General features: G+C 42.4%; 1 protein-coding gene across 2 annotated transcripts in view; it reads right to left on the bottom strand.

Annotated features, from left to right (window-relative positions):
- The window catches only part of COL15A1 (collagen type XV alpha 1 chain), a 353,153-nt gene that overhangs the window by 128,507 nt on the left and 199,040 nt on the right, over window positions 1–25,606 (bottom strand). For both annotated transcript variants that reach the window (XM_063451925.1, XM_063451926.1), the window contains exons 6-8: window positions 15,758–15,887; window positions 10,613–10,731; window positions 50–193 (exon numbers count right to left, since the gene is read on the bottom strand). In XM_063451925.1, the coding sequence (XP_063307995.1) occupies window positions 50–193; window positions 10,613–10,731; window positions 15,758–15,887 (393 nt within the window). The remainder of the gene's footprint in view (window positions 1–49; window positions 194–10,612; window positions 10,732–15,757; window positions 15,888–25,606) is intronic.

The following is a 25,606-nucleotide window of genomic DNA, read 5'->3' as shown; positions in this document are numbered from 1 at the left end:
GAAAGCTCTATACAAATTCAATAGGTAAAAAAATGAATAAATTTCTTACAGGGTCCCCCTTTCTCCCATCTATTCCGGGGGGACCAGGTGGTCCTCGTGGACCTGGCTGAGCTTCATTTTGTTCTGACCCTGGCTTTCCAGGAGGGCCAGTTTCGCCAGGTTTTCCAGTTTCTCCTTTCTGGCCTTTTTCGCCCTAAAGAAAAAAACAAATCATTAAAAAAACAAACAAAAGTAATTTTATCTCAACTCTGACATAGATATCAGATAATTTTTTTCATGTAACAAGCAGCTTTATAGCTACACCCCACCCAAACTCAGCATAAATGAGGATGAAATTTCTATCTATCTATTTCTATCTTCAGTCAGGTAAGGCACTTTGGCCTTATGGTATCTTTAATGGCTATTATATGGTTTTCTGAAAGATATTAAAGGACCACTATAAGCACCCAGACCACTTCAGCTTAATGAAGTGGTCTGGGTGCTAGGTCCAGCTAGGATTAACCCTTTCTTCTATAAACATAGCAGTTTCAGAGAAACTGCTATGTTTATAATAGGGTTAATCCCGCCTCTAGTGGTTGTCTCATTGACAGCCGCTAGAGGCGCTTCCGCGCTTCTCACTGTGATTTTCACAGTGAGAAGACGCCAGCGTCCATAGGAGAGCATTGTGAATGCTTTCCTATGAGACTGGCTGAATGCATTCAGCCAATGACGACGAGAAGGAGGAGAAGAGGAGGAGAGTCCCCCGCCCGGCGGTGGAAAAATAGGTAAATTTAACCCCTTCCACCCCCTATATCCCGGTAGGAGGGGGGCTCTGAGGGTGGGTGGGGGGGCCTATAGAGCCAGGAAAACAAGTGTTTTCCTGGCACTATAGTGGTCCTTTAACACCACATCTGTGTAGAGTAGGTTTTTGCCATTTGACTTTGGAATTCCAATATTTACTTGAAACCGAGAGAAATCTTAATGTATCCTTCATGAAATATTTTATAAATAAATAAATACAATAAATTGTGAACATACCTAAGGAGGCTACCCGTTGTATAGACCATTAGACTCATTTCTAGGTAAAATCTTGGAGATGTACCTAGCCTAAATGCTGAGCTCAGCACAAGTCATTGTCATTGTAAGTAGAGAAGGCATTTGATAGGCTTAAATGGCCCCATTTGTTTAAACTTGTTTGCTTCCTAAAATGTTCTCCTCATTTTTCCAAGCAACTAAAGCACTATATAGAAAATCTAAGCAGCAAGTACTGGTGCCTCAACTCAGAGAAAACATTTATGTTTGGATGCGTTATATGGCAAGTGTGTCACTGCTCTCCTTTCCTTTTTGCCCTTTCTCTTTTTCCACTCTTATACAAGATCCTAAAACAAAGTTCAAAAATACACTGACCTGCCACAACATTAAAACCACTAACAGGTGGAGTGAATAATATTGAATATATCGTTACAATTGCACCCGTCAATAGGCAGCAAGTGAACAGTCAGTTCTTGAATTTCATGTGTTGGAAGCAGGAAAAATTAGTGACTTTTACAAAGGCCAAGTAGTGGTGGCTATATGACTGGGTCAGAGCATCTTCAAAACTGCAACTCTTGTGTGGTGTTCCCAGGATTCAATGATTAGTACCTACCAGAAGTGGTGCAAGGAAGGACAACCAGTGAATAGGTGTCAAGGGTATAGATGCCCAAGACTCATTGATGCATGTGGGGAGCAAAGGCTAGCCTGTCACACAATAAAGCTACTGTAGCTCAAACTGCCAAAAGAACGTAACGCAGGCCAAGATAGAAATGTGTCAGAACACACAGCACATTGCTGTGTGCCGCGTATGGGGTTCCGTAGCTGCAGACCAGTCAGAGAGACCACAGTGCTCTGTGCAGCCTGCTCTCTTAACTGTTCACCTCTGTCCTGGTAGGTGGACAGGGAACATTGGCAGATATGCTCCCCCAATTCGTGTAAGGTGCAAGGTGGACCTGGAGTCTAAACTTATGTCCTATGCATTAACTATGCAAACTTCTCAAATGTCTCAAGTAATCAAGATCTTGATCGTGGTATAAATAGTGACCTTCATTGCACTTTAGGAGAGTGGCCACATAACACAAAGAGACATTTAGAGTTTATTTCAACTCTACTGTTTAGGAACAATGTTACAAAATAATGATGCAGTAATATATCACCCAAATAAGTTTGCATTAGATGGGTAAAGGTCCCTCTGACTTATCATGGAGATATGATGGGGAAAGGACGTTTCTCTCTTATATGTAGTGGAAATGTTCGAGGCTGTTTACATTATGAGCTGTGGTGAAATGTTTTTTAGAGGATGCCTTCAATAAACTGGTTGACAAGTTACTGTGGAACTTTATCTTAACTAAACCAGAGGATTACTTGATTCACTTGATATGAGAACAGGTAAAATTACACTTGCTACATGAATGGTGATCAAAGAAACTTGGCTACATCTTTGCATCCGGTCCATTGTTATTCGTAAATTGTGTTAAAATTGTCTGTTAGATGAACCGATGGGCATGCTTACAGGAACACTAAAGTGACAGGAACACAAGCATGTATTCTTGTCACTATAGCTGTGAAAATATAGTTTAGGTAGCTGCAGGGCCGGTGCAAGGATTTTTGGGTACATAGGCGAAGATGCATTTTGCCCCCCCCTAAAATTAACATCTTCACCTATGTGCCTCCTAACCAGCCCCTCCCTCTTCCCCGTCCCTTAGTGTTCCTCTACCCTCCCCCCTCTTTTCCCTGTCCCTTGGTGTTTCTCTCCCCTCCCCTCCCTGTCCCTTGGTGCACCCCCCACCCTCTTAGCGGTCTCACTCCCCTTCCTGGTGTGCCTTATACCTGTCTTGTAGCGTTGCGGAGCAGATCCTCTACAGGAGCTTCAGTTTTCTGTACCTGGCTGGACTGACAGGAAGTGCTCTCTCAGTGAGCACTTCCTGTCAGTCTGGCAGGGTACAGGAAACAGAAGCTCCTGTACTGCGCTCCGCTCCGCCACGCTACACTCAGTGGTGTATACACACTAACAGCCACACACACTCAATGACAAACACACAGACGTCACTGACAGACACAGACTCACTGATCTGACACACACTCATTCATTGACAGACACACACTCAATCACAAACAGACTCTCACTGATTTGACAGACACTCACAAACACACACTGATAGACACACTCACACTGACAAAACACACTCATACACTGACAGACACACACATTCATACAATCATTCACAGACACACACACACTCACTCGCAAATGCATAAACACACACACACTTACAGACACACACTCACAGACAAACACATACACACACATACACACACAGACACACACACTCACAGACAAACACATACACAGACACATACACATACACACACTCACACATACACACACTCACACATACACAGACACACACTCACAGGCAAACACAGACACACACTCACACATACACACACACTCATAGACAAACACATACACACACACACACTCACAAACACATACACAGACACTCACAGACAAACACAGACACACACTCACAGACAAACACACAGACACACACTCACAGACAAACACACAGACACACACTCACAGACAAACACATACACAGACACACACAATCACAGACAAACACACACTCACACATTGTCAGGGTACCTGAGGCCTCTACCTCTAAGGGAGGTAGAGATTTGGTGGTTTGCCCATCCAGGCGAGCTGTTTCCTTCGTTTCTCGCGGTTCATCCAGTCACTTAAACACCGGCCGCGAGGAATCCACGTCCTTTTCTAGCGGGACGCTCAATACGTGACGTCATGACGCTATCACGAGCGACCTGTCACTCAAGTGTCCGATATCCAATCGGTACTTGTCAGAGGCGTGATTACCATCCAGAGCCAGGGTATTTAAGCTTACTTCTCACTTCAGCTCATTGCCCTGTCGTGGTTCTAGCTTGTCTAGTCACTCAGTGCTCTGGTATTCTAGTTTGCTCTATTTGGTTTTGACTCGGCTTGTTGTACTACCCTGCTTCTCTGTTCTCCCTTGACCCGGCTTGTCTCTCGCTTATCTGTCTTCCCGTTCCCTCGACCTCGGCTTGTCTCTGACTATTCTCTATTACTCTCGGTACGTTAGTCCGGCCATTCTAAGGCCCGGTATACGTACCTTTCCACTCTTTGTACTCTGCGTGTTGGATCCCTGTCCCGATCCTGACATTACGACAGGGCCAATGGATCCTGCAGGTACAAACAGTCAGCTTGGTTCTTCTGATCCCAGGTTTGACGCCATGGAGCATAGGATGGATCAGATGGCTCTAGCACTACAGGCACTTTTGTCTCGTGCTAGTAACCCACCTGAGGAGACACGTACTCCTTCTATTTCTCCTGCAGTCTCAGGTCTAGAGGTAGCCACTGTAGGTGCTTCTTCCCGTATTACCCCACCAGTACGTTATGGCGGGTCACCGGAGAAGTGTCGTGGTTTTCTGAACCAGATTAGCATCCATTTCGAATTACAACCCCGCTCTTATCCTACAGATAGAGCGAAGGTTGGATTTGTTATTACTTTACTCATTGAGAAAGCTCTGAGATGGGCCAATCCTTTATGGGAGAATGATAATCCACTAGTCTATAATTATAATGCCTTTGTAGCTGCGTTTAGAAGAACTTTTGACCCTCCTGGTAGAAAGGTCAATGCAGCTAGATTACTGTTGCGCCTTAGACAGGACAATCGAACACTTGTGGACTATGCACTAGAGTTCAGGTCCTTGGCGGCAGAAGTTAAGTGGAACGAACAGGCTTATATAGATGTGTTTCTGAATGGGTTATCAGATGTAATTCTTGATGAGGTCGCTACTAGAGAACTCCCTGAGAATTTGGAGGATTTAATTTCTTTTATATCTCGTATTGATGAACGCATAAGAGAGAGGCAGAACACTCGAGATAGGACCCGTAGACCCTCCTTTAAACTAGCGCCTACCTTTCAAAATTCTGAGTTCGAGGACTTACGTATTTCTGAACCTATGCAGATAGGCAGTACTCATTTCACAGAGAGAGAGAGACAGTACAGAAGAAGGGAGGGTTTATGTATGTATTGTGGAGTCAGAGGCCATTTACGCCTAAATTGTCCTAATCGTTCGGGAAACGCTCGCACCTAAGTTTCTCTAGAGGACAGGCCTTGGGTGTTTCTACTTTGTCCTCTATTCACAACTACAGAGAGTTCAGGCTTCTGTTACCCGTTTCTTTGAGGTGGGAAAGGGGAGTAGTAAAGACTATGGCACTAATCGATTCTGGAGCTGCTGAGAGCTTTATAGATCAGGGTTTTGCTGCCAAGCATGCTATCCCATCCCAGTTAAAAGAGACACCACTGGCTGTTGAGGCCATCGATGGTAGACCGTTACTTGAGCCTGTTATTTTCCATGAGACCATACCGATTAACTTAACTGTTGGCATCCTACATAAAGAGGATATATCCTTACTGCTCATTTCTTCTCCGTCTATTCCCATAGTCCTGGGGTACTCCTGGTTGAGGAGACACAACCCTATTATTAATTGGGAGTCAGGAGAGATAGTTTCGTGGGGAAAGAATTGTCAAGAAAAATGCTTGCGGAAGGTCTTACCTCTCGGATTAACTAACACATCGACTACCTCTGACAATCCTACAGAGACACAAATTCCGTCTCAGTATCTAGATTTAAAGGCAGTATTTGACAAAAAGAAAGCCGATACCTTACCCCCACACAGGTCCTTTGATTGCAAAATTAACCTACTCCCTGGTACCATGCCCCCCAGAGGTCATGTATACCCATTATCTACGAAAGAGAACTCAGTTCTAGAGGAGTATATTCACGAGAATTTAGACAAGGGATTCATCAGGAGGTCCTCCTCCCCTGCCGGGGCTGGATTTTTTTTTGTTAAAAAGAAGGATGGTTCTTTGAGACCTTGTATTGATTATCGAGGCTTAAATAAGATAACCATTAAAAATGCCTACCCGATTCCCTTGATCACCGAACTCTTCGATCGTTTGAAGGGCTCTACAATTTTCACCAAGTTAGACCTCAGAGGGGCATATAACTTGGTGAGAATCCAGCAGGGACATGAGTGGATGACGGCATTCAATACTCGCTATGGTCACTATGAATATACGGTTATGCCTTTTGGGTTATGCAATGCACCAGCGGTATTCCAAGATCTGATAAATGAGGTTCTTAGGGAATTTCAGCAAGAGTGCGTCATTGTATACCTAGATGATATACTTATACATTCTAGTGAGATTGAGACTCATCACAAGCAAGTCAGGAGGGTTTTGCACAAGCTTCTTCAGCATGGTTTGTACTGCAAGTTGGAGAAATGTAGCTTTGATCAAACCCAGGTAACCTTTCTCGGCTATGTGATCTCTGGGGAGGGATTTAAGATGGATCCGGATAAACTCCAGTCCATTCTAGAGTGGCCTTTACCCAAAGGTCTTAAAGCCGTACAGAGATTTATTGGTTTTTCTAATTATTATAGGCGCTTTATTAAGGGCTATTCTTCAATTATCGCACCTATCACTAATATGACCAAACAGGGGGCTGATACTAAGAATTGGACTACTGAAGCTCTTCTTGCGTTCAAAACTCTCAAGGAGCTTTTCGCTTCCGCTCCAATTTTAGTTCACCCCGACACTTCCCTGCCTTTTCTGCTTGAGGTAGACGCATCAGAGACTGGTTTAGGTGCTGTCCTATCTCAAAGGTTGGGTGTTGATAAACCATTACATCCATGTGGATTTTTCTCTAAAAAATTGTCCGGTACTGAGAGCAGATATGACATTGGTGACAGAGAATTACTAGCGGTTATCAAAGCTTTGAAAGAGTGGAGACATTTATTGGAAGGTACTTTACATCCTGTTACCATTCTAACAGACCACAAAAATTTGTCTTATATCGGAGAGGCCAAGCGTTTGTCCTCCAGGCAGGCTCGTTGGTCGTTGTTTCTTACCCATTTCAATTACGTTCTGACTTACAGACCTGGCTCAAAGAATTCTAAAGCCGATGCGCTATCTCGCCAATTTGAGCCTTCTGCTTCAGTTGAACCACTTGTGTCCTCCATTGTACCCAAATGCAATATTATTGCTAATACCAGTCTTAAAATTCATTCTCCGCTACTTGACCAGATCTTGAAGTCACAACATCTAGCTCCCGGAAACACTCCTGAGGGAAGAAACTTTGTTCCTCCTGAACTTCAACTGGAGCTCTTACAATGTTTTCACGAAAGTAAGATAGCTGGTCATCCTGGTATTCGCAAGACATACTCTCTGATATCCAAGGATTTCTGGTGGCCTTCACTTCGAAAAGATATTGAGGAGTTCGTCGCAGCTTGTGAGACTTGTGCCAAGACTAAACTACCTCATGCTTCTCCATGTGGCCTGTTACACCCCTTGGACGTTCCTGAGAAACCTTGGTCCTGTTTGTCCATAGACTTTATCGTTGATTTACCTGCTTCCAAGAGACAGACTGTTATTCTCACGGTGGTGGATAGATTTACTAAGATGGCTCATTTCGTACCATTACCTAAACTTCCGACTTCTCCTGAATTGGCGGAGATTTTTGCGAGAGAGGTTTTTCGCCTACATGGGATTCCTTCGGAGATTGTTTCTGATAGAGGTTCTCAATTTGTCTCACGTTTCTGGAGATCCTTTTGTTCTCAAATGGGTATCAAATTGAACTTCTCCTCTGCCTATCACCCTCAGTCTAACGGAGCTGCTGAACGTACTAATCAAAAGATCGAACAGTATCTGCGTTGCTTTGTTTCCGAACACCAGGACGATTGGGTCGGTCTGATTCCTTGGGCGGAGTTCGCACACAATAACCTTGTTTGTGATTCAACTCGCTCTAGCCCTTTCTTCATGAACTATGGCTTTCATCCTTCGATTTTTCCTTCGGTTTCCTCTTCTCAGGGGATACCGTCGGTTGATGATCATGTCGCCAACCTGAAGAGATTATGGGATCAGACTCGGCAAATTCTGTTACATAGTTCTTCGTTGTTCAAGAAACACGCTGACAAGCATAGAAGAGCGGCTCCTGTTTTTGTTCCTGGGGATAGGGTATGGTTGAGTACTAAGAATATTCGCCTAAAAGTTCCATCTATGAAATTTGCTCCTCGCTACATAGGTCCTTACAGGATTCTCACTCGTATCAACCCGGTTGCGTATCGCCTTGCTCTGCCACCTGCCTTACGCATTCCTAACTCTTTTCATGTCTCCTTGTTGAAACCTCTTATTTGCAACAAATTCTCCTCTAAGGTTTCCTCGCCTCGTCCTGTTCAGGTGGAGGGTCGGGAGGAGTACGAGGTCAGCTCCATCATTGATTCCAGAATTTCAAGGGGAAAATTGCAATATCTGGTCAACTGGAGGGGATATGGTCCTGAGGAGAGGAGTTGGGTACCTCAGGAGGACGTTCATGCTTCTCGCCTTCGCAGAGCATTTCACCTCCGCTTCCCATCTCGCCCCGGTTCCTTCCGCCCGGTGGGCGTATCTGAGAGGGGGGGTACTGTCAGGGTACCTGAGGCCTCTACCTCTAAGGGAGGTAGAGATTTGGTGGTTTGCCCGTCCAGGCGAGCTGTTTCCTTCGTTTCTCGCGGTTCATCCAGTCACTTAAACACCGGCCGCGAGGAATCCACGTCCTTTTCTAGCGGGACGCTCAATACGTGACGTCATGACGCTATCACGAGCGACCTGTCACTCAAGTGTCCGATATCCAATCGGTACTTGTCAGAGGCGTGATTACCATCCAGAGCCAGGGTATTTAAGCTTACTTCTCACTTCAGCTCATTGCCCTGTCGTGGTTCTAGCTTGTCTAGTCACTCAGTGCTCTGGTATTCTAGTTTGCTCTATTTGGTTTTGACTCGGCTTGTTGTACTACCCTGCTTCTCTGTTCTCCCTTGACCCGGCTTGTCTCTCGCTTATCTGTCTTCCCGTTCCCTCGACCTCGGCTTGTCTCTGACTATTCTCTATTACTCTCGGTACGTTAGTCCGGCCATTCTAAGGCCCGGTATACGTACCTTTCCACTCTTTGTACTCTGCGTGTTGGATCCCTGTCCCGATCCTGACACACATACACTTTCAGACACACACAAATTATTAATAATATCCACCCAGCCTCCCTACCTGGAGAGCTGGCGTGGATCTGTCCCTGGGGTCCAGTGGGGCTTCAGTGCAGCGGGCGGCAGTGTTCTAATGAGAGGCGGCGAGGGAGCTCTAACCTGTCTGCTCTGCTCCCTTGCGGGCTGTCTACTGATGCCGGGAGCCGAAATATGACGTCATATTCTGGCTCCCGCAGAATCAGCAGACAGCGCGCGAGGGAGCAGAGCAGACAGGTTAGAGCTCCCTCGCCGCCTCTCATTAGAACACTGCCGCCCGCCGCACTGAAGCCCCACTGGACCCCAGGGACAGATCCACGCCAGCTCTCCCTCCTGATGCCAGAAGGTGACCTGGCAGGAGGGAGCGCTTCCCTCCTGCCGGTCACTGAAATCTGCCTGTGCCGCCTTTGGACGCACCGGCCCTGGGTAGCTGGCCTCCTTTTCACAAGAGTAAAAGGTGACTTTACTCACTTTTATTCCAGCAACGTGCATGTCTCCTCATAGGTGGTCTCATCCCCGCTCCACATCCTTAGCTGAAATCAATCTTGACTATCTCAGCCAATTCAATACTTTCCCATAGAAAAGCATTGGGAGACTATTGCGCATGTGCGGCAAACCACAGTGCAGCACCAATCAGGATCTCCTCAAAAAGATGCATTGAATCAATACATCTATAAGAAAAACATTCAGTGCTTCCATACCCCTCTAGTGGCAGTGTTTTCATTAAAAAGATTGATTAATGGTAGGGCCCCCTTTCCTTATTTCTTATACCAGTGGAGCACTCCTGATGTTTCCCCTTTTCCATCACTTTCTCCTATTTCCAGCATATTTTGGAAGGTTACCCCCTTATTGGAGATCCCTATTAGGTGGTTACAGTGGTGCAGCTCACGAGCCCTTGACTTGCATCCGGGCTCCTGACCTACAATCTGTTTACTTTCTTTCTCCATTTTACATTAAGCTGTAGTCTTTCTGGTGACTATAGTGTCTGGTGACTATAGTGTCCCTTTAAGCAAACTATTGCTGCACACAACCAAAAAAACATGGCATGTGGAAGATACGGAGAAAAGGGGACGTTGTCTAACAGTCTAGAACTAAATAAAAATGGTACCTTTCATTTCCCAGCTCATCCCCTTTCTCTCTCTTCTCTCTTTTTTTTTGTTTTTTTTAGTTGTTCTTTTCATTATTGATTGATCTTATCTTCCTGGCCCAGGAATGTTATAAATTGCTGTCTTAACACATGAGGCGGTATTGTTCACATATCTTCTTGCATATCTAATTTGGTATATTTGTTCCTTTTACCCCTATTAAAATAAAGTCTAAAAAAATAGTGTGTTTATGTTATAAAACAATTCCAAGGAAATAAATAAATGAATATTCAGGAATTTAATTTTCAACAATATTACTTTAAGTCAGCAGACCTCCTCAAGTCTCACAATAACATATAGTAGACTAACAAAGTCTGCTCAGTGATCATGGTTCATTAATTCATATTGACTCTGAACTTACCATCTGCTGAGTTATTTTTATGAAATGTTCAGGTTCCAGGGTGCTTTCAGGTTTTACAGTCGTGTGCTCGGCATTAGTGGTAACCTTGCTATCGTCTTCAATTTTTTTTTCAGGAGACCCTGGATTTAACAGAGTTCAATGTTAAAAACTTACTTATGTTTAAATAATCTTAATGGGTGATTTCGAAAATTGACTTATTTGTATGGTCTGAGGTCCCATACCTGAATACATTTGATGTCACAAAATACTTCTATTTAATTCTCTCTCTCATATATATTTCTGTTCCGTGTTCTACAGTGAACAAAACTAAAAGTGAGAAATAATACCTCACCTCTTTACTTCCCCAGGTTCTAATAGTATTCATTGAGGGTGACCAGAACACATGTAACTCTGCATTTCACTACATACACCTAAGCAACTTCATCTAAATCAAGTTGTTATGTTATCAGGCATGGCGGCTCTAGACTTTGCGAGGCAATAGGCGAAACTCAAACATGAGGCCCACACTAACACCAGAGTGAGGACAGAGTGAGGGAAGGAAGGGGTGACAGGTGACAGAATGAAGGAGTGACAGGGCAGAGTGAAAGGGTGACATGGGGCTGACTGAGGGAGTGACAGGGGGCTAAATGAGGTGGTGACAGGGGACAGATTGAGGGAAGGTGGGGGTGACAGGGGGCAGAGTGAAGGGGTGACAGCGAACAGAGTGAAGGGGCTGACTGACCACTTCACTCTGTCCCCTGTAACCCCAACAGAGTGAGGGGGCTGACTGAGGGGTGACAGGGGGCATAGTGAAGGGGTGACATAGGGCAGAGTTAGGGGGTGACATGGGGCTGACTGAGGGGTGACATGGGACAGAGGGAAGGGGTGACAGGGGACAGAGTGAGTTGGTGAGAGGGGGTGATAGGGGATGACACGGGACAGAGTGAGGAAAGTAGGGGGTGAGAGGGGGCTGACTGAGGGGGTGACAGGTAGGCATGTGCATAGGGAACATTTTCAGTTTGGTTCTCTACAGTCTCTACATTTACCTGTCACAGCACTCTGATTGGTTGGCTTGAAATCCACCAATCAGAGTGCTCTGTGTCATTTTACACAGCGTGGGAAAGATCTTAAGTAACCAATCAGAGTGTTATGAGTCAAATTACATAGCGTGGGAAAATTCAGGTGGGGGCTCGGGAGAGGGACCTTTTTTATTTGTTTGTTTTTTTGTTTGTTTTTTTAAAGTGAGCAGCCACAGGCTGCTCACTGTTTAATAGACATGCCCCTACTCGCGGTATAGTGAGTAGGGGCATAATTTACTAATACTAAGTAATTTTTACTTAGTATTAGTAAATGTGGCTGAAAGACCAATTCAGGTCTTTCAGCCTTTAATAAATAGCTCCCGAATACAGTGGGAATTAGGGAGTTATCTACTTATTCATTCCTGTCATTCCATTGACTGGCTAAGTAACTTACATTTTATATGAATATGTGTTACTTGATTGTTGTAAGTGTTGCAAATGCTTACAGCTAAATCCTGGCTATGTTTGTATACCTTTTATTTAAAATTGTATACAGTGTAACATTCTTCTTCTTCCACTGGGTAAGTATATTAGTTTTTAGGCAATACTGTGCTTCGAAACTTCAGTAACTTCGGATCTTGGGCACTTAGGAAATTCGGTAATTTATGAACTTCGACAATTCGTCAATTCATCTATTCGGACATTCTGAAGTACACGAATGTCTGAATTGCCCAAAATTCGTCCAAATTCACATTTGGACCGAAACTAATTGCACATGTCTAGTGACAGGGGACAGAGTGAGGGGGTCACAGGGACAGAGTGAGGGGGTGACAGGGGGCTGACTGAGGGAGGGGTGTTTTAAATACCTTTTTTTTTTCCTGGTGGTCCAATGTCCTGGCTCCCTGGTGGTCCGGTGGGCTTCCTATCTGGTTTTCAGCTCTGCCAGGTGCAGAGCTGCTGACCATGTGATTTGAGTCTCGCGATATCCAGAAGTCAGAGCATTGCCGTGGCAACGCTCTGATTGACTAAGGATCGCGAGACACTTCAGTCTGCAGCTCACACCTGGCGGAGCTGCAGACTGAAGGCTGGCTCTCTGGGTAGACTGGAGGGGCCTCGCACCCGGCGGCACACAGGGCATGGACCAAGAAGCTGACATGCAAATCTGCCCTAAGGTGATTTAGGCGGCCACTAGGCTCCAGCCAGCACGAGGCCTTAGGCAGCCGCCTAAATAACCCTAAATAGTGCCGCCCAAGGCAAATGCCTAGTTTGCCTTGGGCTAAATACACCTCTGCAGGGGAGCTGACTTCAAATAGGCAAATAATGCTCATAGCACCGGTCTTGGCTTATCATTGAGCTGGGATTGGATAACCACAGAAATCCTGCACTGTGTTAGAAGAGAGGGCTTTCAAAGGCTGAAGACAAGAGATCTGCAGCTTTTGCAAGCTGTTTTTGTAAAACGCATAATTAAATGCATGTATGCTTTCATTGGGGGTATATATATTAACCCCTTAAGGACCGGACTTTTTTTGCGATGTTGTACATTTGCGACTAGGCATCTTTTTGACACTTTTGTGGTGTTTGTGTTTAGCTGTAATTTTCCGCTCTCTCATTTACTGTTCCCATACAAATTATATATTGTTTTTTTCAGGACAAAAGGGGCTTTCTTTACGTACCATTATTTATATAATCTCATGTAATTTAATTTTAAAAAAATGACAAAAATATGATGAAAAATTGAAAAAAAATACACGTTTTTTGAATTTTATGTGAAAAATCTTTTACTCATCTACAAAAGCAAATGAAAAAAACTGCTAAATAGATTCAAAATGTTGTCCTGAGTTCAAAAATACCCAGTGTTTACATGCGTTTTGCTATTTTTTTGCATGTTATAGGGCTATAAGTACAAGTAGGATATTGCGGTTTCAAAACATACATTTTTGTATCAATAGTGACATTGTAACACTATTATCTGTCATAAATTGCTAAATAACACCCCATATGTACATATGTTTTTAAAAGTAGACAACCCAGGGTATTCAATATGGGGTATGTCCAGACTTTTTTAGTAGCCACTTAGTCGCAAACACTGGCCAAAGTTAGCGTTCATATTTGTTTGTGTGTGAAAAAAGTAAAAAACTAAATTGAACGCTAATTTTGCCCAGTGTTTGTGACTAAGTGGTTACTAAAAATGACTGGACATACCCCATTTGCAATACCTTGGGTTGTCTTCTTTTGCAAATGGTATGCCATCATGGGGGTAATTCTCATTCCTGGGCTACCATACGCTCTCAAAGGCAACGTAACCCATATATTTGACCCTGTAACTTTCAAAAACGCTATAAAACCTGTACATGGGGGGTCCTGTTCTACTCAGGAGACTTTGTTGAACACAAATATTAGTGTTTCAAAACTGGAAAATGTATCACAACAATTATATCATCAGTAAAAGTGCTGTTTGTGTGTGAAAAATGCAAAAAAAGTCACTTTCACTGACAATATCATCGCTGTGATATGTTTTACTGTTTTGAATCACTAATATTTGTGTTCAGCGAAGTCTCCCGAGTAAAACAGTACCCCCCATGTACAGGTTTTAGGGTGTCGTAGAACGTTACAGGGTAAAATACAGTGATAGCAAATTAAATTCTCTGTACTTTCGGACTGGGTTGGAAGGCATGTCCCTTAAATTGCAATCAATAAAATAACTTAATTATGTAAATATATTACATAAATACGCACATAGAATTTAAATATATATGCATATTTATATATTTGAAGTCTACGTGTATATTTATATAATTATTTATGTAATTTTGTATATGGACATATGAATAGTTTGCATTCTTTTTATTTATTTATATATACATAGATATATATACAATTTCATTCTAAGTGTATTTTGATATAAATATATATATATTAATATCAAAATACAGTTAGAATAAAATTTCGTATAGATATAATTTTTTTTTTAATTTTTATTATTATTTTTAATTTTTTACATTTAATTTAAATTATTTATTATTCGTATTTTATAATAATATATATATACACAATATATATAGTTATTATATATATATTATATATATATACGTGTGTAAATTAATTATAAGTGTATTTTTATATTAATATATGTACATATTAATATAAAAATACACTTAGCATGACATTATATATATGATATATAGACATATATAATATAGGTATAATATATGTCTATATATCATATATATGCACATATATAATAATATTTTTTTTTTATTAACTATAACTTTAATTTTTTTTTTTTATTTTACAGTTGCAGGGAGACTGCCTGTCAGCACAGACAGTCCCCCTGCAGGCAGAGACTAGGACACCTATTGTGACTATGTGGTCGCCCTGTTGGGCGATCACATGGCCACAGGGGTCCTAAACCGCCATGGGGAGACTGTCTGGGCTGCAGGCAGTCTCCCCACACCGGGAGCACCGCCGATCGCCGCCGGGGGAACGACGGCGATCGGGTAAGTACATTGGACGGTTAGGACGGTTCAGGACCGTCACCGGTCGGCAACGCAAAAATGCCGATGACGGTCCTGAACCGTCCTCCGTCCTTAAGGGGTTAAACTGTTGTTTTTTTGTTTAGTTTATAATTTTAGGCAGTGGACTGTGCCTTTAACACACAGGTAAACTACTACCATAGTTTAAGTCAGAGCATAATCCATTCTACAGACAGACAGATGGATGAATTTTATTATGGTTTTAGAATAATGTGACTATCAAAGAACAAATAGACCTGAACCTGAAACTAGGTTGTTTGGTGTCTCTACATCAGAGTGCTATTAATGTCTTAACTGCATTCAGATGTCAGAGGATAAATCATTTTTTTTTTACATTGGGAATGGGACAACAGTGTTATTTAAATAAAGACTAGTATCTTATATCTTGAATAAATGTATGCACATTTGTGGGGGTTTTCTAATAATTTTTAAAAATAATACTTAGATTTTCTTTTCTATTTAACTTTTTTTTTTTTTTTTTTACTAGATAGTAAAATTGTACCCTATAGTTATAGCATAATTCATACTGAATGCAGTTTGTTTTGCTTTGAATTTAATGCCACAAGCTTTGCATATCCCGTACATTCTATTTAGGTATGAGCTATTATATTCACCTTTCTTTTTGTCTGTAGAATTAGGCTGAATTGTTTTCTCAGTGATTTCGGAGTACCCCGAGTAGTCAATCTCTTCAACATAGCTTGACACTGTGGGAGGTGCTTTTACTGGTCCTGTGATAGCCTTTGGCTAAAATTAAAAAAAAATTGGATTTAATTATGTTACAAATTTACCAAAGCATTCTTCTTCTGAAGAATTTATTAACAAAATAGATTTTTATTTTTCATCATGTAATAGCCACTCATGCTAAATCAAGAAACAAAAAATAGAGTTAATAAAGTCGGGCAACATAGCTGTTTTGGTAATGTTTAATTTCTAAACATTTTAAATATCTTCTTTAAAATTGTCTAGATAAAGTTTAAAGTGAACAATTTTAAGCAAAGAACATTTTATAATACTGATACAAAATATAAGTTATACTTATATTTTATACTTTTTATTTATTAATTTTTTTTACAAATACAGTCTACTGGGTAAAATTTAATCATACACTGGTATTGAATCATACAACGAAATGCAATTTATACAATAAAACACTAAAAACAATATAGAAAGAAACCGTAGAAAAGAGACATGATAGTGCATATGAATCCTGGCAGGGTTGACTCAGCCCTTCATGCTTCCGAGGTAGATAAAATGAGTACCATTAAATTGGGTGATAGTAACAACCCCTGGATGTTGGGCTAAGGTAACATCCCCAGGACGTACTTGGAAACCAGAGTAATCTGAATGTACCTTTCCTGGTTAAATACTTTGTTATTATTATTAATAGTGTCAGGTTAGTTGCACCTTGATTACACCTTATAGAGAGGGTATAAAACATTTCATAATACGACAAATTGACTCATTTCATATCATTTATGATAGTTTAATGACCCAAGTCTCAGTGTCTATCTGACATGCTTCATCTTGGATTAATGCCAAAATTGAAAAACTACATAGAACAACATAGAAATATCCACAAGTAAAAAAGGAATTATAAATACAAAGACTTAATACACATGTATCAAGAATGCTTATCTATCTATCCCTTTACAACTACATCACACACTAAATTTACACTCCAAAAAATGTGCAATCACTGGGGTAAACTTTATAGCTTTAGACAAGTGCATTACATATTTCTTTTTCTTTTTTTTTTTTAACATCTTTTTATTTGATTTTAACATACAAAATACATTAATGTCCATATATCAAACCATTGATTCCTTAGCATTATAATCTCTAAAATATATTATACAAAATAGCCACCTTGTCTTAGTACAAATTCTATTTCTCTTCATTTTGTATGAATGTTAAGACATTAATTGACAATACATTTACAAAACATAATACAAGCAATAATTCATTCAATCAGAGCAGGAAAGATTTTTTATTTTTTTTAACTTAATACAAATTTGCCATTTCAATCTAGACCATTGATTACAGGCCTTATAATTTGTCTAGCCACAATTCATACATAGATCTTTTTTTTTAGAATATTTATGTGGCAATTTAAAAGATTTTCTTCCATGCGCAGTTGGTACTTAATTTGATTATTTAAATGCATTTTTTTGAAACAATGCATGAGATCTCCAATTTCTAGCAATTATGATCTTAGAGGCTAAAAGACAATGGGTAGCTATACATATATTGTTACTAGTTTATAAATTCCATTTCAAATGGAGGAGAGCAGTTGCAGGATACCAGTTTAACTTAATACCCGTTAACTCACAAAAGGAGTTCAATGTAATAGTTGCTATGCATTTGTTTCACGTTCCACTTTTTGGAGGTTTGGTTGTTGTCTAATCTGTAGACAGTTCTCTATCTTGCGGCAGGAGATTGTATTTTTGAAGACTGAGATTTGTATATTATATGGTAAACAAACTCAGGCTGGAACTGCTGCATAGCCACTGCCACAGAGACATACTAGGAATGGCAGATGGATCACTGTAGGATCTGGTAGACTTAGAGTTGTGGATAAAAGGCCTATTGCACAGTATGTTGCTCTACATAATTCATTTTCTGCACTTTCAGAGTGTAATGGTGAAATGGAGACAGGCAATGAGGGTAGTGGTGTTGTGGAGAGAGGCATTGAAGCTAGTGGTGTTGTGGAGAGAGGCACTGAGGCTAGTGGTGTTGTGGAGAGAGGCATTGAGGCTAGTGGTGTTGTGGAGAGAGGCACTGAGGCTAGTGGTGTTGTGGAGAGAGGCATTGAGGCTAATGGTGTTGTGGAGAGAGGCACTGAGGTTAGTGGTGTTGTGGAGAGAGGCATTGAGGCTAGTGGTGTTGTGGAGAGTGGTATTGTGCAGAGAGGCACTGAGGCTAGTGGTGTTGTGGAGAGAGGCATTGAGGCTAGTGGTGTTGTGGAGAGAGGCACTGAGGCTAGTGGTGTTGTGGAAAGAGGCTTGGAGACTATGGTGAGGCCTAATAGAAAGCAGTTGTTGTTAGGGGATTCCATCATAAGAGGTGTGGAGATGGACAATGGTGGTCTTGTGAGGTGTCTTCCCGGAGCTACTGCTCACAGGGAAAGGACACGTATCTGTAATATTGTTAAGCGAGCAAAGCAGGAAGGCGAATTGGATGTACTTGTCCATCTAGGGACAAATGACTTGGCTTGCAATGAGGTTTCAGAGGTTAAGGACGTTTTTAGTGTTTTTGCCAATGATATACAGCAGGTTGCTTCCACACTGTCATTCTCTGAAGTTCTGCCTGTGCATAACACTCAGAACAACAGGCGATGCGTATTAGGGACTTTAACTTGTGGCTTGGTGAATGGTGTCGGGAGCAAGGATTTGGCTTTATTTCTCATGGTAGCTCTGTTTGGAATGGAAATAAACTGTACAAAAAAGATGGTTTGCATCTTTCTCAAAAAGGAACAAATGTTCTCAGTGAGCAGTTCAGAGGTTTTGCTAGGATGAATTTAAACTAATGGCAACTGATAATGTAGATTTAGTCGCTGTTACTGAGACATGGTATAATGAGAAAAATGACTGGGACGGAGCAATACCAGGGTACTCTTTATATAGAAAAGACAGGGAAGGCAGGAAAGGGGGAGGGGTGGCCCTGTATGTGAAGGATAGCATAAAATCTAGCCTATTAAAAGTTAGTGAGGCGAACATAGAGTCCGTTTGGGTTACGTTAGAATTTGGTAATCACACAGTAACTTGTGTAGGTGTGATTTATAGGCCCCCAGGACAAATAGAAGAGTTAGATAATCTACTAGTTGAGGAAATAGCTAAAATGACAATGAAGGGGGAAGTTATCATCATGGGTGACTTTAATCTTCCTGATGTGAATTGGAAAATAAAAATAGCTGCTTGTGCCAGGAGCACACATATTCTAAACTCCCTACTGGGATTGTCTCTAAAACAAGTTGTTGAGGAGCCAACTCGTAAAGAGGGCATACTAGATTTAGTGTTAACAAATGGAGATTTGGTATCCGATATTACTGTAGGTGAAAGTTTAGGATCCAGTGATCATCAGTCAGTGTGGTTTAATATAAGAACAGTGACTGAGTCACACCACACAAAAACAAAAATTTTAGACTTTAGAAAAACAGACTTTTCTAAAATTAGAACATGTGTAAAGGAGTCATTATCAGACTGGAGCAATTTAAATGGAGTCCAAGAGAAATGGGATTATTTAAAAGTTGCACTACTGAAGGCAACAGAAAATTGCATTAGGCTTGTCAGTAAAAGCAAAAAAATCAAGAAACCACTGTGGTACTCTGCAGATGTGGCCAAATAGTAAAAAACAAAAAGTTAGCATTTAGTAATTATAAAAAAAACAAAGTGAGGAAGATAGAATGATCTTTAAGATTAGACAGAAAGAGGCTAAGCAAGTTATAAGAGCTTCCAAATCACACACAGAAGAGAAAATAGCACAGTCAGTAAAAAAGGGGGACAAAACTTTTGTTAGATACATAAATGAGAAAAGAAAAGTAAAACATGGATTAGTTAGATTAAAAAACAAAAGAAGGAAGGTATGTAGAAGAGGATAACGGACTAGCTGACTGCCTCAATTAATATTTTTGTTTGGTATTTACAGATGAAAATGAAGGAAAGGGACCTCAGTTAATAAAAAGGATAAATAAGTCATTTATTACACGAGTTTACAGAGGAAGAGGTTCTATTTCAACTCTCGAAAGTAAAGACAAATAAGTCAATGGGACCTGATGGAATACACCCAAAGCTATTAAAAGAGCTTAGTGGTGTACTAGCAAAACTATTAACAGATTTATTTAACCAATCATTGATAACAGGAGTAGTCCCAGAAGATTGGAAGTTGGCGAATGTTGTGCCTATTCACAAGAAAGGTAATAGGGAGGAGTTGGGCAACTATAGGCCAGTAAGCCTTACTTCAGTAGTGGGGAAAGTGATGGAAACCATGTTAAAGGATAGGATTGTTGAACATCTAAAAACACATGGATTTCAAGATCAGAGACAACATGGATTTACTTCAGGGAGATCATGCCAAACTAATCTTATTGATTTTTTTGATTGGGTAACTAAAATTATAGATCAGGGTAGTGCAGTAGACATTGCTTAACTAGATTTCAGTAAGGCTTTTGACACGGTTGCACATAGAAGGCTTATCAATAAACTGCAATATTTAAGTGTGGATTCCAATATTGTTAAATGGGTAAGGCAGTGGCTGAGTGACAGGCAACAGAGGGTTATAGTCAATGGAGTATATTCGAAGCTTGGGCTTGTCACCAGTGGGGTACCTCAGGGATCTGTACTTGGACCCATTCTCTTTAATATTTTTATTAGTGATATTGCAGAAGGTCTTGATGGTAAGGTATGTCTTTTTGCTGATGATACTAAGATATGTAACAGGGTTGATGTTCCAGGAGGGATAAGCCAAATGGCTAATGATTTAGGTAAACTAGAAAAATGGTCAGAGTTGTGGCAACTGACATTTAATGTGAATAAGTGCAAGATAATGCATCTTGGACGTAAAAACCCAAGGGCAGAGTACAGAATATTTGATAGAGTCCTAACCTCAACATCTGAGGAAAGGGATTTAGGGGTGATTATTTCTGATGACTTAAAGGTAGGCAGACAATGTAATAGAGCAGCAGGACACGCTAGAAAAATGCTTGGTTGTATAGGGAGAGGCATTAGCAGTAGAAAGAGGGAAGTGCTCATGCCATTGTACAGAACACTGGTGAGAACTCGCTTGGAGTATTGTACGCAGTACTGGAGACCGTATCTCCAGAAGGATATTGATACTTTAGAGAGAGTTCAGAGAAGGGCTACTAAACTGGTTCATGGATTGCAGGATAAAACTTACCAGAAAAGGTTAAAGGATCTTAACATGTATAGCTTGGAGGAAAGACGAGATAGGGGGGATATGATAGAAACATTTAAATACATAAAGGGAATCAACACAGTAAAGGAGGAGACTATATTTAAAAGAAGAAAAACTACCACAACAAGAGGACATAGTCTTAAATTAGAGGGACAAAGGTTTAAAAATAATATCAGGAAGTATTACTTTACTGAGAGGGTAGTGGATGCATGGAATAGCCTTCAAGCTGAAGTGGTAGAGGTTAACACAGTAAAGGAGTTTAAGCATGCGTGGGATAGGCATAAGGCTATTCTAACAATAAGATAAGGCCAGGGACTAATGAAAGTATTTAGAAAATTGAGCAGACTAGATGGGCCGAATGGTTCTTATCTGCCGTCACATTCTATGTTTCTATGTTTCTATGAGTTATATACCCAACTCCATAATGGTTTTGACCATAGGACATGACCATCATATATGGATAATTCCCACATCTCCAACAATTTGAATTGTATTCATGATACATCTTTGAAATCTTCAAAGGAGTTAAATACCATTTATACATTGTCAGGGGTCCGCGGGCGGCTAGTAGGGGAGGCTGCTCGCAGCTCGCAGCACTCACCCTCAGTCCATCGCCGCCCGTGGTCTCCCCTCCTCCTACCTGTCGGCGAGCGGCGTCTCCTCTCCGCCGCTCGCCGCTCGCATCCGTCACGCCTCCCAGCGGCAGCATGTATAACGCTGCACGCTGGAAGGTCGTTGATTTATGCAAACGCCGGGGTCACGTGAGTGACCCGGCGTTAAAGCAACAGTACCACAATCACAGTGGGAGGCTTAGATATCTCCCACGTGTGATTGTTAATTCTGATTGGAAGTTATCCAATCAGAATTTAACCTAGGGTATTTATACTCACCTTTCCTGTTCCTCCCTGCCCTGTTGTGGTCTTTGCTGTATAGTATTGATTCTGAACTTGTGATTTCTGGTTACGTACTCTCTGGCTTGTTAATTTGACTCTGTGACTTTCTCCTACCCTTTGACCTCGGCTTGCTTATCGTTATCCTGTTTTCTGGTTCCCCTGACTCGGCTTGTCTCCTGACTATTCTGTGGGTGCTTAGCCCGGCCACTCTAAGGTCCGGTACGGCATCTTTTCTCTGTGTGTGTGTGTCTGTTAGCGTGTTGGGTTCCCGGAATCGTGACATTACAACAGGGCCATTATGGAACCTGCTGACATTCCACAGCTCCTAGTTAATCAGGAGGCTAGAATGGAGGGTTTAGACCATCGTATGGATCAGTTTGCCCAGGCTTTACAAACCATACTGGCTCGTACTGCCCACTTGCAACCTGCCGTTCAAGAAGTTGTTGCTGCTGGGCCAGAACCCAGCCCTGATCCGGTAACCGCTCCTGCTCACGTGGTTCACATGACGCCACCTCAGCGCTATAGCGGTGATCCAGCATCGTGCCGTGGTTTCCTCAACCAAATTGATATTCATTTGGTGATGAATCCGCGCTCATACCCCACTGACAGAGCCAAGATTGCTTTTCTGAGCAACCATTTGTCAGGAAAAGCTCTAGCATGGGCCAACCCCATGTGGGAGAACACGTCCCCAATGTCCTTTGCAGACTTTCTAACAGCTTTCAAACGTACGTTTGATCAGCCGGGCCGGGTTGCTTCTGCTGGCAAAGCTCTGCTCAGGATCCGACAGGGCAGTAGATCAGTAGCGGATTATACCATTGAATTCCGCACTCTGGCAGCTGAAGTGGTTTGGAATAACGACTCCCTCGTAACAGCTTTTCAGGAGGGTTTGGCCGCTTACATATTAGACGAAATAGCATCCAGGGAATTGCCTATTCTTCTGGATGATCTAATAGATTATATCATTCTAATTGACAACCGTATAAGAGAGAGGCGTAGTCAAAGAAGAAGGAATACACAGGGGTTACCTGCTTTACCCAGTACTGCACTACTAGCGTTACCTCCCCCTACTCAACCACCTCCCGAACCCATGCAATTAGGTACTGTAGGCTTATCTGAAGCTGAAAGGACATACCGCAGAAGGGAGGGTTTGTGCCTTTATTGTGGTAAGAGGGGGCATCTCCGAAGTAACTGTCCTAGTTTGCAGGGAAACTACAGCACCTAAGGCCTAGAGAGGGGTCGGCCTCGGGTGTTATGGTTTTTTCCCCTCATGTGTCCATCTCCAGACCATTCATTACGGTTACTCTTTTGGTCAATCAAACCACGATTACAACTAAAGCCTTGATCGATTCAGGTGCTGCAGATAACTTTATCGATGAGAACTTTGCTAAAACCGCAGCCTTGAATCTGATCCAAAAGGCCACACCCTTGGCCGTTGAGGCCATAGATGGTAGACCACTTGAGAAACCCCTGGTGACCCATGAGACCCAAGAAATGGTAATGGCCGTGGGTGCCTTACACAAAGAAAGGATAACCTTCCAAATAATTGACTCCCCTACAGCTTCCATCATACTGGGCTTCCCCTGGTTAGTTAAGCATAACCCGGTACTTGATTGGGGTTGTTTGGATATACTCTCCTGGGGGGAATCCTGTCAACGAGACTGTATGGTCCGTTTACGTCCCGTTTGTTTACTCAATGTCCCTACAGCTAAACCCCTTTCTGTTTCTGTCCCCCCTGTCTATGCAGACCTCGCATTGGTCTTTGAAAAAAGGGAAGCTGATAGACTACCCCCACATCGGGATTATGATTGTGCCATAAACTTGTTACCTGGAAAGATGCCTCCTAGGGGCAAGGTCTACCCGCTTTCTGAGAAAGAAAACCAGGTCATGGAGGAGTACATACAGGAATCCTTACGTAAAGGTTTTATCAGAAGGTCCTCCTCTCCGGCTGGTGCTGGTTTCTTTTTTGTTGCCAAGAAAGAGGGCGATTTAAGGCCATGTATAGACTATAGAGGCCTGAATAATATAACAGTTAAAAATGCTTATCCTATCCCTCTCATTACTGAGTTGTTTGACCGTGTCAAAGGTTCTAGATTTTTTACCAAACTAGACCTCAGGGGGGCTTATAACTTGGTTCGCATAAAAGAAAACGATGAATGGAAGACAGCGTTCAATACACGCAGTGGGCATTACGAGTATCTAGTCATGCCTTTCGGACTGTGTAATGCTCCTGCTGTCTTTCAGGACCTCATCAATGATGTCCTTAGAGATTTACTACATGTCTGTGCCGTGGTCTATCTCGATGATATACTTGTGTTTTCTCCTGATCTGGAGTCTCATCATGCCCATGTGTCAGGGTACTCACCTGTGAGACAGACGGCCAGACGTGGTCGCCCCTGGAATTCCCAACAGGGGACTTGAACCGGGGTACTTATCTACCCTAGTCCTGCTCTCTGCCTCTGAGCCACAGCAGTTTTACCAAAGACTACTGATTCCGGTCTTGTTCATCCTGGCTTGGCTACTACACCGGGGGATGCACCTTGACTTGTCTGTATCGCACCTGACTCTGATCTTCATCAGCAGGGTATTTAAACCCAGCCTCGCCCTGCACTCATTGTCAAGTCTTTGATCTAGTGTTCCTGTGTCGTACCAGTGTTCCTGTTTATTCTGCTTCGTATATTTGACCTCGGCTTGTGACTACGTTATTCTGACCTCTGGCATCCTCTGACCTCGGCTATCCCTCGACTATCCTGCTGGTTCTGTCCTTGCCTGTCCTGCGAATTTGGTACTGCATCCTGCACAGCCCCCGTGCACAGACCCACAGGCCAGGTGTATTCTTACCTGACCACCTCGGTCTGTGGCTATCTGCAAGGGTGAGCGACATATCTGCGCTACAGACTCCCAACTCAGGTAAGACCCTGACAAAAGACTTGACCAATATGGAGTCCGCAGAAATGTGCTCACCCTCACTCCAGCAAGTGTCCAGCCTGGTCCAGACTGTTTCGGAGTTGCAGCAGGAACTTTTTTCTCTTAAAGGCGCAGTACATCCAGCCCCGGAACCCTTTGTCATCATGCCCGACAGATTTGATGGTAACTACACGTCCTTCCAGTCATTCAGGATGGATTGCGAGGTATTGTTCTCTTTAAAACCTCGAACTTACGCCACGGATTTCATCAGGGTCAGAGCGGCTATCAACCTGTTGTCTGGACGCATTAAAGTTTGGTCTTACCAAATGTTGCAGAGGAAGAGTCCTGTCCTTGTCAGCTGGGAATCCTTTATTATTGCTTTGGACTCACAGTGCAGGACCACTAAGCCCAAGCCAGCTCCACCTACTAAAAAATCACGGAGTCTACGTCACCAAGGAACCGAGTACTATCACCACACCCCAGTGATACCCTCTTATGTTCCAGTTCCCAAGAAAACTCCAGAGGTATCCTGTGTTCCACTTGATCCTGAGGAACCTATGCAAATTGGACGTGTCCACTGCAAAGTCACACCTGGGGAGAGGGACCGAAGGAGAAGCCATGGTCTGTGTTTTTACTGCGGAGAAGGAGGACACTTCATCACGCTCTGCCCTGTTCGCCCTCCTAGACCTCCAGCTCTCCGACTGGGTAATAACACTCTTCGTCCAGTGTACACCGCTTATCAGCCTAAAGAGCTAC

Source organism: Pelobates fuscus, chromosome 4, assembly GCF_036172605.1.
Source record: "Pelobates fuscus isolate aPelFus1 chromosome 4, aPelFus1.pri, whole genome shotgun sequence".
Lineage (NCBI taxonomy): Eukaryota > Metazoa > Chordata > Amphibia > Anura > Pelobatidae > Pelobates > Pelobates fuscus.
Note: the sequence above shows the minus strand (reverse complement) of the source record. Positions and strands in the feature narration are given on the sequence as shown.